General features: G+C 39.2%; 1 protein-coding gene across 3 annotated transcripts in view; it reads left to right on the top strand.

The window, feature by feature from the left end:
• LOC148407599 (alanine aminotransferase 2-like) overlaps nucleotides 1–13237 on the top strand; it is a 31216-nt gene extending 17979 nt beyond the window's left edge. For 2 of the 3 annotated variants that reach the window (XM_088402099.1, XM_088402098.1), the window contains exons 3-12: nucleotides 4504–4593; nucleotides 4693–4801; nucleotides 4946–5079; nucleotides 6945–7188; nucleotides 9045–9124; nucleotides 9210–9346; nucleotides 9876–10050; nucleotides 12467–12622; nucleotides 12692–12804; nucleotides 12875–13237. In XM_088402099.1, the coding sequence (XP_088258225.1) occupies nucleotides 4504–4593; nucleotides 4693–4801; nucleotides 4946–5079; nucleotides 6945–7188; nucleotides 9045–9124; nucleotides 9210–9346; nucleotides 9876–10050; nucleotides 12467–12622; nucleotides 12692–12804; nucleotides 12875–12965 (1329 nt within the window). In that variant the 3' untranslated portion in view covers nucleotides 12966–13237. Of the gene's footprint in view, nucleotides 1–3619; nucleotides 3763–4503; nucleotides 4594–4692; nucleotides 4802–4945; nucleotides 5080–6944; nucleotides 7189–9044; nucleotides 9125–9209; nucleotides 9347–9875; nucleotides 10051–12466; nucleotides 12623–12691; nucleotides 12805–12874 lie in introns of those variants that run through there. The other variant, XM_088402100.1, reaches the window with a different exon arrangement.
• The last annotated feature ends 7 nt before the right edge of the window (nucleotides 13238–13244 follow it).

Here is a 13244-nt window from a genome sequence, read left to right as displayed (position 1 = left end):
ATGTAAGGCAGGGATGTCGTAAACCAGGAGTCCACTGTACAACTTTCAGCATAGATCACGGAGGAAAAATATCGCACTTACAGTAGGGCTGCACGATTAATTGAATTTGAATCACGATCCCGATATTGGCTGCTACGATCAATTAAGATGAAAATCGCAGATATTAACATTTAAAAAGCCACCTACCAGTACATGTCAAATCAGGCACTTTCAGTCATCCTTCCACCAGGGGCCAAACGCAAGGTTAAGACACCATTAAGCTTAAGAAATAGCAAGCGAGCAAATCCTGCAAGAACGTCCGCAGCTTGGTTTATGCTTGACAGGTACCGCAAGTTTGATGCGGCTCCACGTGTCAAAATGACGTTTTTTCGGCAACCCCGGCAATTCGCGCGGTGTCCACGTTGGCCAGTTTTTTGCAACCTTCTGGAATTTCTTTACCAAGTGGAGACGCCGGGCACAAAACATGTCGGATGAACTATTACTTATTGGTGTTTGCCGGTGAATACCGGCGAGCAAGTACACAGGCGAGGCGTCTGATTTAAAATAAAATTAAAGAAAAGCTTGAAAGGATTTCGATCGTTTGAATCTGACAAAGTCAATGTTTACAACATTTGCATGCCAAAAGCAAACTCTTAGCCCCTAGTATACCGTACTAGATATGAACAAATGGAGTTTGAAATGACCAAAAATGACATTTTGACTGCTAAATCCATACTCACTTTGAGTGATTCTGGTACTTTTGTAGGTTTTTTTTCTTTTTTTTTGTTCTTCTTACAAAAACCTTTAGGTTGTTGTGAAGGTCTTTTTTTCAATGGTTTGCACGTTTGCAAGTTTTTGGCATAATTATGATTTACGGTATTTATTTTAGTTTATTATAATTTATAATATCTAGCGTTGTTTGTACAGTATATACTGCTTGTTTAAAAAAGTGCAATAAATAGACATGTTTGACCAAACATGATGAATAATCGTGATTATTATTTTGGCCAAAATCGCGCAGCCCTAACTTATAGTATGTAAACACACCGTAGACCACAGAATCATCACTCCATGCAATCTTTAAGACATGGAGTAATCAGGCTTTGGTTTAATGAAACACTACATACTGTATGGATATACTATAGCTGATCATCCAAGTGAATCACTAAACCGTAATAAATATAGGCAAAACAGCACATTCTGGTGGTGTTATGTTTGATAATCTTTTTTTGTTACGTTAAAATATTTGATTTGTAAGCCAAAGATCTTCAAACAAACATGTGGTTCAGGAATTCCAAGTCAATAGCATGCAAATTTGACCCCTCAAGCCTGTATTTGGCTTTGGAGATGACATTAGGTAACTAGTCACGTGGTTTTTAATTTCGTAATGTCAATATGTACTGCTCTGATCTTTCACACATTTCAGGAAGAAAAGTGTGGTAGCTGATGGGTGACTTTGAACATTTTCTGGTTTTCACTGAGTATGTCACTGACCTACTTAGACTGAAGTCCAAACTGATGATGGACTTACTCCACCCCGCAGTGCAAACATCTTTTAGTTTCTCCTGTGGTCATAATGATCCACTGCGTTCTGCTAGGCCGGCATTACAGAAAGACTCAGGCTTACTAATGCAACACTTCATGCAGTCATTTGTCCTCCTAAGGGGTTTAGCCTGATCTGACTGCGGAGTCCAGGGCGGCGAAGGAGGATGTGGTCTATCTCTAAAAGTTATTACATAACACGTGAGGGAACATTCTCTGGCCTCTTTTGTCTCACTAACTTGGTGTGGATTTCTCCTCCCCACAGCCGACAGAGTTCATTGGACGATGCACTTTTTGTGAAGCCCAGCAGTGTCAAATGCTTTCTCTTTGTAAGGATCTTCATTGAAAGCTGCGCAGAGAGATTAATGCTGTGTTTTTGTTTCTGCTTAATAAATTAAAAAAAAAGTTTTTACCTTTTCATGGATAACATAAAATTACATTATTCTAAACTGCCAAAATGTATTTTTATCCACGGAGGGCCATCAAAACCAGAGTTGCTACTGTAGAAAAGGTGATTACGAAAATAATATTAGAAATTAAATTAAAAGTTAAAGATGCAGCAATTAATTGCAACTAATTGATTGCCAAGTGAAGCAATTATTGTTTTTGATTCTCAATCATTCAGACCTTAAACAGTCCCAGTGTGACATAAATGTTTGGATTATAAGGCACAACTTTTTAATTATGATTTGAGTCCTGTGGTTTATAGTCCAGTACAACTTGTCTTCTTCTCTTTTTTTATTTTTTTTATTTTTTATTTTTGTTGCTAAATTTATTGTTGGTGCGGCTTATATGCCAGTGCGACTTATGGTCCGGAAACTATGACGGTTTACTAGAATTTTATCAATTTACTATTTTTTTTTTTTTTATGATGACAGGATGAAGATTTTTTGAATTTATTTAATATTGAATTCATCATTTAATTTAAAAAAACATTTGGAAGATCACGTGATTATGAAAATAATCAGTAGTTGCAGCCCAGCATCAAGGGTTGCATTTGACTATAATGGCTTGGGTTTTATTCTGCATATTTTTTTACAGATGGGAATACTGTCTTCTTCAGACAATAAACTTGTTGAGAATGAGGCAAAGCATGTTTGATGAATGCAGCCAAGTTGTGCATTCCATTATGCATTAATTGCTCCAAGGCATAACGAACCAATTCCATGAGTCAGTTTTTACCCCCCAACAAGATTTTCAGTTCTTCAAGTCAAGTTTTACTTTTGAAACATTTATGTATAAAACGTTTTTTTTTTTAAAGGTCATGAGTATTTAGATGCCAGAGTTGTCATCTGAGCTTTAGTTTCCTGTCAGATCTCTAACTGGAACTGTTTTACTAGCATCTCAGCAAATTTGGCGTGTGTTTGTAAATGTGTGTATATGTACTTTTATTTATGGGCAGTGAGGGTGACCTGAGTAAACCTTCGCTCAAATATGTGGCATCAGAGTGTATAGAAGTACATATGGCTAGCACATTGTCAGTGAAAGAAAGCAAGCAACTCAGTATGATTGATGACAATGTTGTAAAGAGCCTAGTAAGATATAAACTAGAATGCAAACTGAGCAGTGTTGTTTCCTGCCTCTCTGTCCTGTAGCTTCACAGGTCTGTGTTGTGTAATCTGCGCCTGGTGGCTCCTGTCCTCTTCTACCATGAACAGCAGCCTCTTTGTTGCTTGAATAATTGTGTGGCTCAGGACTAAAGTAGAACGTGAGATGTCCAATCAGGACGGTTTTCAAAGTTTTGAATGTGCAAATTACTGGTGGGTAGAAAAAAAGAACCCAGAATGTGATAAGTAGAATGAGTCGGTCATAGTCATACTTCTTTACTTTCTAAAGCTGAAAATGAAAGCATTTGTCTATAGTTCAGCTGGGGTCAGTGTCAGTCTTTAGGTACTACATTACACAATCAAGTGAGGCTTCTTTTCCCACATGCTTAAAACTTCAGCAGCCTCTAACTGTTTCGGTTTGCTTTTACAAGCAAGCGTGTCTGATGATGATTTGACACTTGTATATGTCAACATTGAAGACAAAGTCTGTTTATACAGCAACGAGTCAAAGTCGCTTGCAAAGTCCATTGTCATATTGCATCATCTGACACACGAAAGCAGCTGCAGCTTGCTGGCAGCCAGATGCAGCCACGTCGCAACCAAAGCAGGGTGCAGATTTAATCAGGGAAGAGGACAATATGATGAGCTCAAGATGCATGGATAAGGAGGAAAACAAAACAAAAAACAGCACAAGGTTATTGAGTTTCATTCTCCACAAAGAATGTGTTAAAAACTGATACCACATTTTGCAGCTTTGCTTTAAACAGTGACAAGTGTACTTTAGTCTATAAATGTATAAGGCAACATGAAAATATGATGCATATACGATTGTAAAAGCTGCATTTACAAGATAAAGACTTGTGAGGTGATTTACATGCTTCACCATCAGCTGATGACATATTTCTGGTGCTGTTTTAAAGCGGTCAGTCTTCCATTTGCCTGTTCCATAGATTAGAGTGCACAGCATCACAGCCATTAGAGTTAAGTGCCTCTATTGCAATGACCAAGCCATTTTGTGAACTTGCTGGAAATACTGTAGGTAAATAGCAGTAAAACAGCAGTTTGAATAAATTTACATATGTGTGTGTAATATATATATATATATATATATATATATATATATATATATATATATATATATATATATATATATATATATATATATATATATATATATATATATATATATATATATATATATAATATTCCAGAGAAGTGAAAAGACACTAGTGGTGAAGCTCTGACCTTTGAATACAATGACAAGTTGTCATGATAGCTTATATAAATGACCATGTCTTTGAGGCTCGGCATACTTTTAGTTCAGCAAGTTGCAAACTGGCATATAATTTTAGAACATATCAGCGTTACTTGTATTATTCTCAGCTGCTTAATACTTGTGTTCTTGTTTTGTATTTTTTTTTTTTTTTTTATGCAGGGTTTCAAGAAACCTTTCACTGAAGTCATTAAGGCCAACATAGGTGATGCCCATGCAATGGGCCAGAAGCCAATTACTTTTCTCAGACAGGTTGGACAACTTCACTTTACAATAAAGAATGTGTAACTTAATAAAATGGGGAAATCACATTCATATACACTCTTGTTTGTGTGGTCATGTTTTGCACAGGTTCTGGCTATGTGTGCATACCCTGAACTCCTAAAAGATGACATATTTCCTGATGATGCCAAACAAAGGGCACAGCGGATTCTCGAAGCTTGTGGAGGTCACAGTATAGGTCGGAACACTAACTCTTAACTTATTCATCCATTTGCTTGTCCTCTCCATGTCTTACCATTTGTGCTCTTGTCAATAATTTACATAAACACTCAGTGAATAAAAAGAAAATTGAGGTGAATACTAAAGTTCATTTTCAACAAAGGTGCATACAGCGCCAGCCAGGGCATTGAGTGTATCCGCCAAGATGTCGCACGCTACATCGAGAAGAGAGATGGTGGGATCCCGTCCAATCCGGACAACATCTTCCTTTCCACTGGGGCCAGCGATGCCATTGTGGTATGAAGTCATCTTCTTGATTGAATTTCCCCGGCAAAGTGATCACTGAATCACATTGACCCTTCCTATGGTTGCAGCACAATCAGTTCTTCCACTTTAACAGTAGTTAATTATATACTCGGTTGTACTTTGCACATCTATGTCTTGACTCCTCCAATTGAATATACAGACAAAAGTATTGGAAGATCTGACCATGACAATTAAACCATTCACTGCCAGCTCAATTAAAATAGAATTGATTATAGCTGTTGGTGGAGCCCTGTCTAAATATAAGCTTTGATGTCTATAGCCATCACTGGCCCTGACATCTGTCAGGGTTGTCCAAAACTTCAGCAAAGAGGGCCAAATTTGGTGAGGTGTGTGGGGGGCCAACCATTCATCTTCTGGTTGCTTTAATTTTCTCATGGTGTTCCTTCCCATTCATCTTGTTGTGGCTTGGAAGGAATACATGTAAATGATAACAAGATTTGTGATAGTAAAATTGCTAAAATGTCATTGTTGTCATGCTATTGTATTAAAAGTACCACATCTGTGTCAAAATACATTACTTTGTGAGGTTCATGTTGTGATACTATTATATCATGATGTTTGGATATCGTTATACAGTCTTCCCCTACTTTTTTACGGTTAATGGGGACCCAAAAACCCTTGCAAAAAGTGAAATCCACAAACAAGTGTACTGTTATCCCTTCCCGTTTCCATCCCTTGGCCTTTGTTTGCGGAGAGCCACAGTTGCCTTCAGAGTAAAGGCCCTTGGACGTCAAATTATAGCGAGCGCAGAGCCCGTACCTTACAAAGCATGATAACGGGGAAACAAAGGTTACAATATAAATTCCAATGGACAAATTCACGTTCTTCTCAATGCTTTTTTTTTGTCCTCACCATACCCCTTCCGCTGCGCGTTCTCACTTGCGTGTGAGCTACACTCAGGGACTGCTGGTGGAGGTGAAACAACAACTTGGACAAGCCTGGTGAGACAATCATGTGTCCAGCCATGCTTTGGTGTCTCGTTGCTGCCTTGGTTAAACAATTGAAGTTTGCGAATCCAGTGTTGCTCCAAACACCAAATCAATTCTTTGCAAACAAAAGGCATTCCTAGCAGAACTATTTGCCAGGGTTAGCTCATGTCCCTGGTCACCCAGTCAGAAATATGGCCAAGTCGGGACAGGTTAGCTAATAGCTACGCTACGCCTCTAAAGCAATCAGACAAAGCCAACACTGCGTAGCTTGCTTGTTGAACATTGCACCGCCTTCCTGCAGTGAGCATCCACTCACGTCACCTTCAACCTGAGGCCTCTAGATGGTGTTCTTATGACTCGGTTGGCTGTTACAGCTGTCTATTAAGTTATACAGGCCGCTCTCATATCCATCTGCGCTCGCCAGAAGCCTGCGCCGTGTTGACACGAATTCCCTGGCTTCTTGCGAAGGCAGATTTCACACAGCATTTCACAAAGGTAAAAACTCCAACTTAAAACGACAACAGTTTCATTATAGTTATGATAAGTATTGTGGTTTATTATGATAATGATGTCAGGTTATGTTAGGCCAGCATAGAAGGCCTTGCTGGCCCTGACGGCCCACCACTAGTATACTGTACATGTATAATATATATAAGTAGCACTTACTATTTTCTTACCACCTTATAATATGTATATGCAATTTTGATGTTGTGACCTGGAGTTTTACATGCATTAGCTAATTAACATAGGTTTGGATTGCCCGCCATACGGCGAATTCGCGTGGGCTGGACTTTGGGCTTGTCCGACTTAAGTCTGTCCGTTGGAATTTGTGTTCAATGTAACATGCATTGTTCATATTTTGGTTACAAACGTCTCCCTTCCTCTCTTGTCACCTACGGACCCCAGACCATGCTGAAGTTGATGGTGAGCGGCGAGGGTCCTACCCGTACAGGAGTGATGATCTCCATTCCCCAGTATCCTCTGTACTCAGCTGCCATCGCTGATCTGGGCGCTGTGCAGATTAGTTACTACCTGGATGAGGACAAGTGTTGGAGCCTGGACGTGGCAGAGTTGCGAAGGTCCCTCCAAGAAGCAAGGACACACTGTAACCCCCGTGTACTCTGCATCATCAATCCCGGAAATCCCACTGGTGAACTTTTTACTATCTCACATTTGTTAAGCACATGGTTGAAGCACACTTAATGTTGGAACTTACACGGCTATTATGCCAGTTTGTACACACAGCATAGTGCGACGCTGTAAAATGCCAGGTTAAATTGTTGAAAAAAATTTAATTGTCGGCTGGTATGTACTGTACTGCCTACTCAAATTGGTTACTGACATTCGTGAATAGAGTGGACCCGGGACTATAATTCTGGTTTTCCTGGAACTGTTCACATTTTGAAATGTTAAATTTCAATTCCAAGTTAGCTGGGTCGAAGATCCACAGATGATGAATGTCCGTATTATTGTCTGCAAACATATTCTTTGGTTTGGACTTGGTCTGCCCCGGGTGGAGAGCGAGGCCGACAGAGAGAAGCAGCAAGCAGGGCCAAGCAGTGCTATGCATTTGGCAGCTAACAATAAGAATAATTCAGAAATACAACATGGATTCCTTGTGGGCACACACATACACACACACGTACAGGTATCATTAAAATGATTATCATTGACAACATACAGTATCTCTCTATAACTTAATCCGTGATCCTTCCGGAACATTCACCATGGTTCAGGTTGCACATACATGGTTTGTCGATTGCTTGGGCAAAAAAAACAGAAAAAACAAAACAGTGCGTTGTTGTAAAGGCTGCATGCGTAATTGACATTGCACATTCGCTGTCGAAGGAGGACTCGTCTTGTCAAGCGATCATGTAAGTTGCATGTGTTGGAGGATTTCAGCAACTTGGGGTGAAACAAGTCCCTGAGTAATTTGGATACTTTCAAAAAGTATGCAAGGATTTATTTCCATTTTGTATTCCTTAGTTTATGTTTATTTGATGCCCACCACCAATATCATGACATTGCCCGCCACTAATGCACAACATCAGCTTCAACTTCAAAATAAATACATCAAATACTACATGGACATCAATGCAATAGCCTTACCAAGCTTTTATTTTGAAGGGTGCCCTCGGTACCATGTTCTGAATTGCTTGACTCTTCCCGTGACTCCTTTGTCCAAATTGTTGCGATCAATCAAGTCTCGACCATCATCAACACACTGCCATTGAAGAATCATATTTAATCTCTGATACGGAACACTAAGAAGCCGTTGTCAGTTACTTTGTCACAAGTTCCTGCTGACTTAAGGAAGTCACATTTGATGCGTTCAAATGCACTCAGACGTTTCAAACTCATGCCATATTATTGTTGAGTTAGAAAAAATATACAAAGGGGCGTCTGAACCTTGGAAATAATCCGGAAAAAAAAGATCCACCAAATTTGAACGTTGCTCCTCAAATGAAGTCAATGATTCACAAAACTGCTCAGCAAAAAAAATAAACAAATATTTCTAGCCTTGTACGTTAATACACAGTTGACTGCTTGATTAAATTTTCTTGCTTGCTTTGTCTTTGCTTACTGTCTTTGTCATGTATGATTTTTTCCCCCTAAAGAATAACAACACTGCTGTTGTTAAGCCTATCAATCGGTGAACAGTTAGCAGGCTTTAACTGCTGCATTATTTTCTTTTCTTAAGGTTTTCCAAATAAAACTTTCATATTATTATTATAGCTACAGTTTGAAAATAGCCCTGTAAGTAACTTGTTATAATTTAAAATTCATATGATTTGTCCAATAACTAAGTTATTTGCTTTTTTTTTTCCCTTTCTTTTTAAAGAATCAGAATTGAGAATCGTTTAGAACTGGAATTGAATAGAACCCTCAGCGGACGTGAAATCATCCAAATCCACACGACAGCCAAGCCTTCTACTCAGTTCAAGTTTTTCATTCAGTTTGTTTGTATTTATGCTTCTTCTCAAATCTTTGTATCCCATGTCACAGGACAGGTCCAGAACAGGCAGTGCATCGAAGATGTGATCCGCTTTGCAAAGGAGGAGTGCCTCTTCCTTATGGCTGATGAAGTAATTATGATAAAGGCTATAATAGTTCCCATTATCCAACTGAATAGTCAAACCGTGCCTACATATAATTCCCGCTTGTTTTTAGGTCTACCAAGACAACGTGTATGCACAAGGCTGCAAGTTTCACTCCTTTAAGAAGGTGCTGTTTGAGATGGGGCCAGAGTACTCAAGTACTGTAGAGTTGGCCTCCTTCCACTCTACCTCCAAATGCTACATGGGAGAGTGAGTTAACACAAGAGCAGTACACTTAAGATCTTGCTCCTTTGAAAGTGAATGGGTTTCAAAAATGTAATTATACATAAATACAGTCCTCAGTGTAAATCAGCATGTTCTGGAATAATAGGCCTCTGTTGCATCCAAAAATGTTACCTTGCACAGTTGCAGTAATCCTCATCTCATTTTCTGTGTTGTTTCATGCAATTCTTTGAGATAGAATTAATCTCTTAAAAAAATAATTACATTAAACCAACTTAGTGGAAAAAAACAAAAAAACAAATAGGCAGCATAACACGCGGAACACTAATGGCATGCAAACCGACACCACGAGAAGGTTCTGAGAAACAAACCTCCGGGTGACACTCCCTTATGTCAGCCAGCATCATATTTGACGTGATTGATGGTATGCATTCACGTCCCGTTCTTGTGTAAAGGCCTTTTCTGTGCTATAAGCACTACCTCTGGTGGTCTGGAGGGGCGAAATAAAAGTGCCAGAGTGCTCTGTTTCCATTCTCATTGTCTCTGTGGCTACTAGGTGTGGATTCCGCGGAGGATATATGGAGATTGTTAACATGGACCCAGAAGTGAAAGCCCAGCTTCTCAAACTGGTTTCAGTGCGCTTATGTCCCCCCGTCCCTGGGCAGGCGCTCCTCGACTTGGTGGTCAATCCCCCTCAACCTAATGAGCCCTCCTACTCCACTTTCATGAAGGTGTGCGCATACATATCCACGAAATTTTTGAAGACTGACAAATCAATTTTCAAAGTGTTGTAATGCAGTTTGAGTGAACCAGATCAATGTTAAGTAATGTAAAAGTGCAGTGTGGCTCCAAATCCATTATAACAATGCAATTGTGAGTTCATTAGTCTGAGGCCATAAAAGATGTATTTACTGCACACTGATACATTCTTTAGCTTGAATAGTTGGGAATGTTTGATAGCATGAATTATATCTCACAAAATTGTAAAGCGGCCATTTTGCAACTATGTTGACAATATACTTTAGTATATGTACTGGGTAAAAACAAACCTATTAATATATGACGTATGGTATAGTTTTCAGCAAGTGTCATTTTTTTTGAAGAGCATGTGTTAGAGCTCTTCTTTTGGACCTCAGACTTGTGGGCTGGTCTATGTATTGTTTTAACATGCATATCAAGCACTCAGTTCATGGCCACATTGGCTACAAGAGGGCGACAGAAATCATAGATTGGGTAAAACCCACAGCATCGAAGGCAGGGGTGTCCAAACTTTTTGCAAAGGGGGCCAAATTTGGTGTGTTAAAAATGTAGGGGGGGCAACCTTGGTGGGCGTTCTTTACATATAACAGTATAATTTAAATACATTTCAGCGAGCCGTTCTGTGTTTCACATTTGCTGTTTTATTCTAATTTCAGCTCTTAATCATGTGTTTTGGTTCATTTGAAACGTGCATATCAAAATTGAATTGAGATTAAATATTGAAATTGAATATTCATTTAACTTCACTATATTTTTAACACTTTAACTTTTTTGTAACAATTGAACAGAAGTGATTGTATTCTTGGGTGCAAATTACATTTGAAACAAAAAAAATACCTCACCATGGCAGTTTAATATTTATAAAAAATTTAAACACAATAACAGAGAAATGAACAAGTAATAGTCATATCAACAAGTGCAGGGCTCATTTAAAATCTGACATTAGTAATTATAAATGTTGATTGGATTTTTAAATGGTTATTATTCTGGAGTGAAGTTAAAATAAAAAACATTTTCAGACTTATTGTAAATGAAAAATGACTTGTCCGCATGAGTGTGATGGGTGAAACTGAGATCTGGAGTGCAGGACAAAAGCCAGGTGTGGCTCTATGGCAGGAGCATGGATGCGCAAGATGTCTTGTGAGAGTCCGATAGCCGTGTCCTCCTCACACGGCTCTTATTTAGGTTCTTAACTGAGAATGTCTTCTCACACAAATACGTCGACCCGAACAAGCTTAGCATTTTCTTACCAAATGCTCGAATCTCTCACAACTTGTCCTTATCCAGCTGTCGGTAAAAGTTGTAAAATATTGCTGCTGTGAGATTAAACTAGCTTCGAGATGTTTCAGTTTCTTGCTGCGTTCATTACCTGTGATCTTGCCATATACGTCAGCATGTTTTGTTTGGTAATGTCGCTTCACATCGAACTCTTTAAAAACAGCCACTGTCTCTTTACAAATGAAGCAGACAGTTGTTCCGTATTTCAGTGAAGAAATAGTCCAATTTCACTCATCCTTGAACCGTCGGCCCTCGCAGTCAACTTTCCTCCTTTTGTTGATTGTCGCCATTTTAGAAAGTTAGGGGCTCACACATATGATAAACGTCACGACCTCTAACGCTTGAAGAATTCTTAACATAGTTATTAACTAATATTACTTAGTTATTTGATGAATGCAGTACTGTATAATGTACTTTTTTGCTTTTTTCAATTTTTGCACATTTTTTGAATTATTCTTTACTATTTTTAATTTTTCCTGGAAAAACACACTTAGTACTGAGACCGCGAAGTAGGAGAGATCACTGTACTTATATACTAATTTGCTGTTCCTAATTGACTCCTATAGATAGCAGCAATTAGCACACGCACGTAACAGCGCTGCTGCCCAGTGTATTCATTCTCCATGTGGGCCAGACGTTATTGAATTTATGACGGAGACTCCGGGCCGGATGGAAATCGACCACGGGCCGCATTTGGCCCCCGGGCTGGACTTTGGACATTGCTGATCTAAGGCTAGATGATGATCAGTTCATTGTTTTTGTGAAGTCTATTTTTTTTTTTTTGTGGGGTCCCTCATGTTTCCAAATAAATGCAACTTGTATGACAGAACCGTAAACGGTAAAGAGGAGGAAAGGCTTTTTTGTCATGGCATTTTGTGCAGTGCTAACGTCGTCTCTCACTTACTCTGAGAGTGCGCGAAGGGCATAGAGACAAAAATACATCTCACGCTCGCTTCATTGAATGTGTCTTCGCCTCGTTGGCTGTTTTGGATAGGGCGAAGAATTGTAATCGCAAAAAATAAAAATCAGGCAGCAGTGTGAACCTAGCCAAACAGTTCTATTTTCAGACTGGAAAGAGCTCATCAGCGCCTAATTTACATGTCCTCACAGGAACGTACAGCTGTGTTGGATGCTTTGGCAGAGAAGGCCAGGATGACTGAGCAGATGTTCAACTCAGTACCTGGTATTACAAGTAATCCTGTGCAGGGCGCCATGTACACTTTCCCCCGCATCACTCTACCTCAGAGGGCAATTGACAGAGCTAAGGTGTGTTTTCAAATTCCACAAGCTTTTTTTTTTTTTAAGCACTGCAGTTACCTACAGTATGACTGACAGGAGGAAGGCTTAGTTCCGGACATGTATTACTGCATGAGACTGCTGGAAGAAGAGGGCATCTGCCTTGTACCAGGCAGTGGCTTCGGGCAAAGAGAGGGAACTTTCCATTTCAGGTAAGCATTCACATTAATCACAACCCCCAAACAGTAATGGAAATTGACCTCATTGTTTTCCTCTGTTTAGGATGACTATCCTTCCACCGACTGAGAAATTAAAGATCGTACTGCAAAAGATCAGTGCCTTCCATCTACGTTTTAATCAAGAGTTTTCTTAATCTTCCACCTTTAACCGTTCCAAGTACCAACCTTATATCAGTCAGTGCCTTGAAGCCATACATTTGCCACTTGTAATCTATAGACTAGCCATTTTGAACATTTTAATGCATGATGCACTTTTCCGAAGCATTATCCTTGTAAGATAATTGTGCTAACTCCTAACCATCCAATTAAGAAATGCTGCCACTAAGTAATTATAATGATCAAACTGCCATTAAAAGGTGTCAACTAATTTTTAAATCTCATTAAAGTTTCTATTCGTAAAAATCAACAGTCAC

This window comes from Hippichthys cyanospilos, chromosome 19 (assembly GCF_059441005.1).
Source record: "Hippichthys cyanospilos isolate Australia breed blue-spotted pipefish chromosome 19, RoL_Hcya_1.0, whole genome shotgun sequence".
Classification (NCBI taxonomy): domain Eukaryota; kingdom Metazoa; phylum Chordata; class Actinopteri; order Syngnathiformes; family Syngnathidae; genus Hippichthys; species Hippichthys cyanospilos.
The sequence above is the reverse complement of the archived record's forward strand: the minus strand, read 5'-3'. Positions and strand labels throughout refer to the sequence as shown.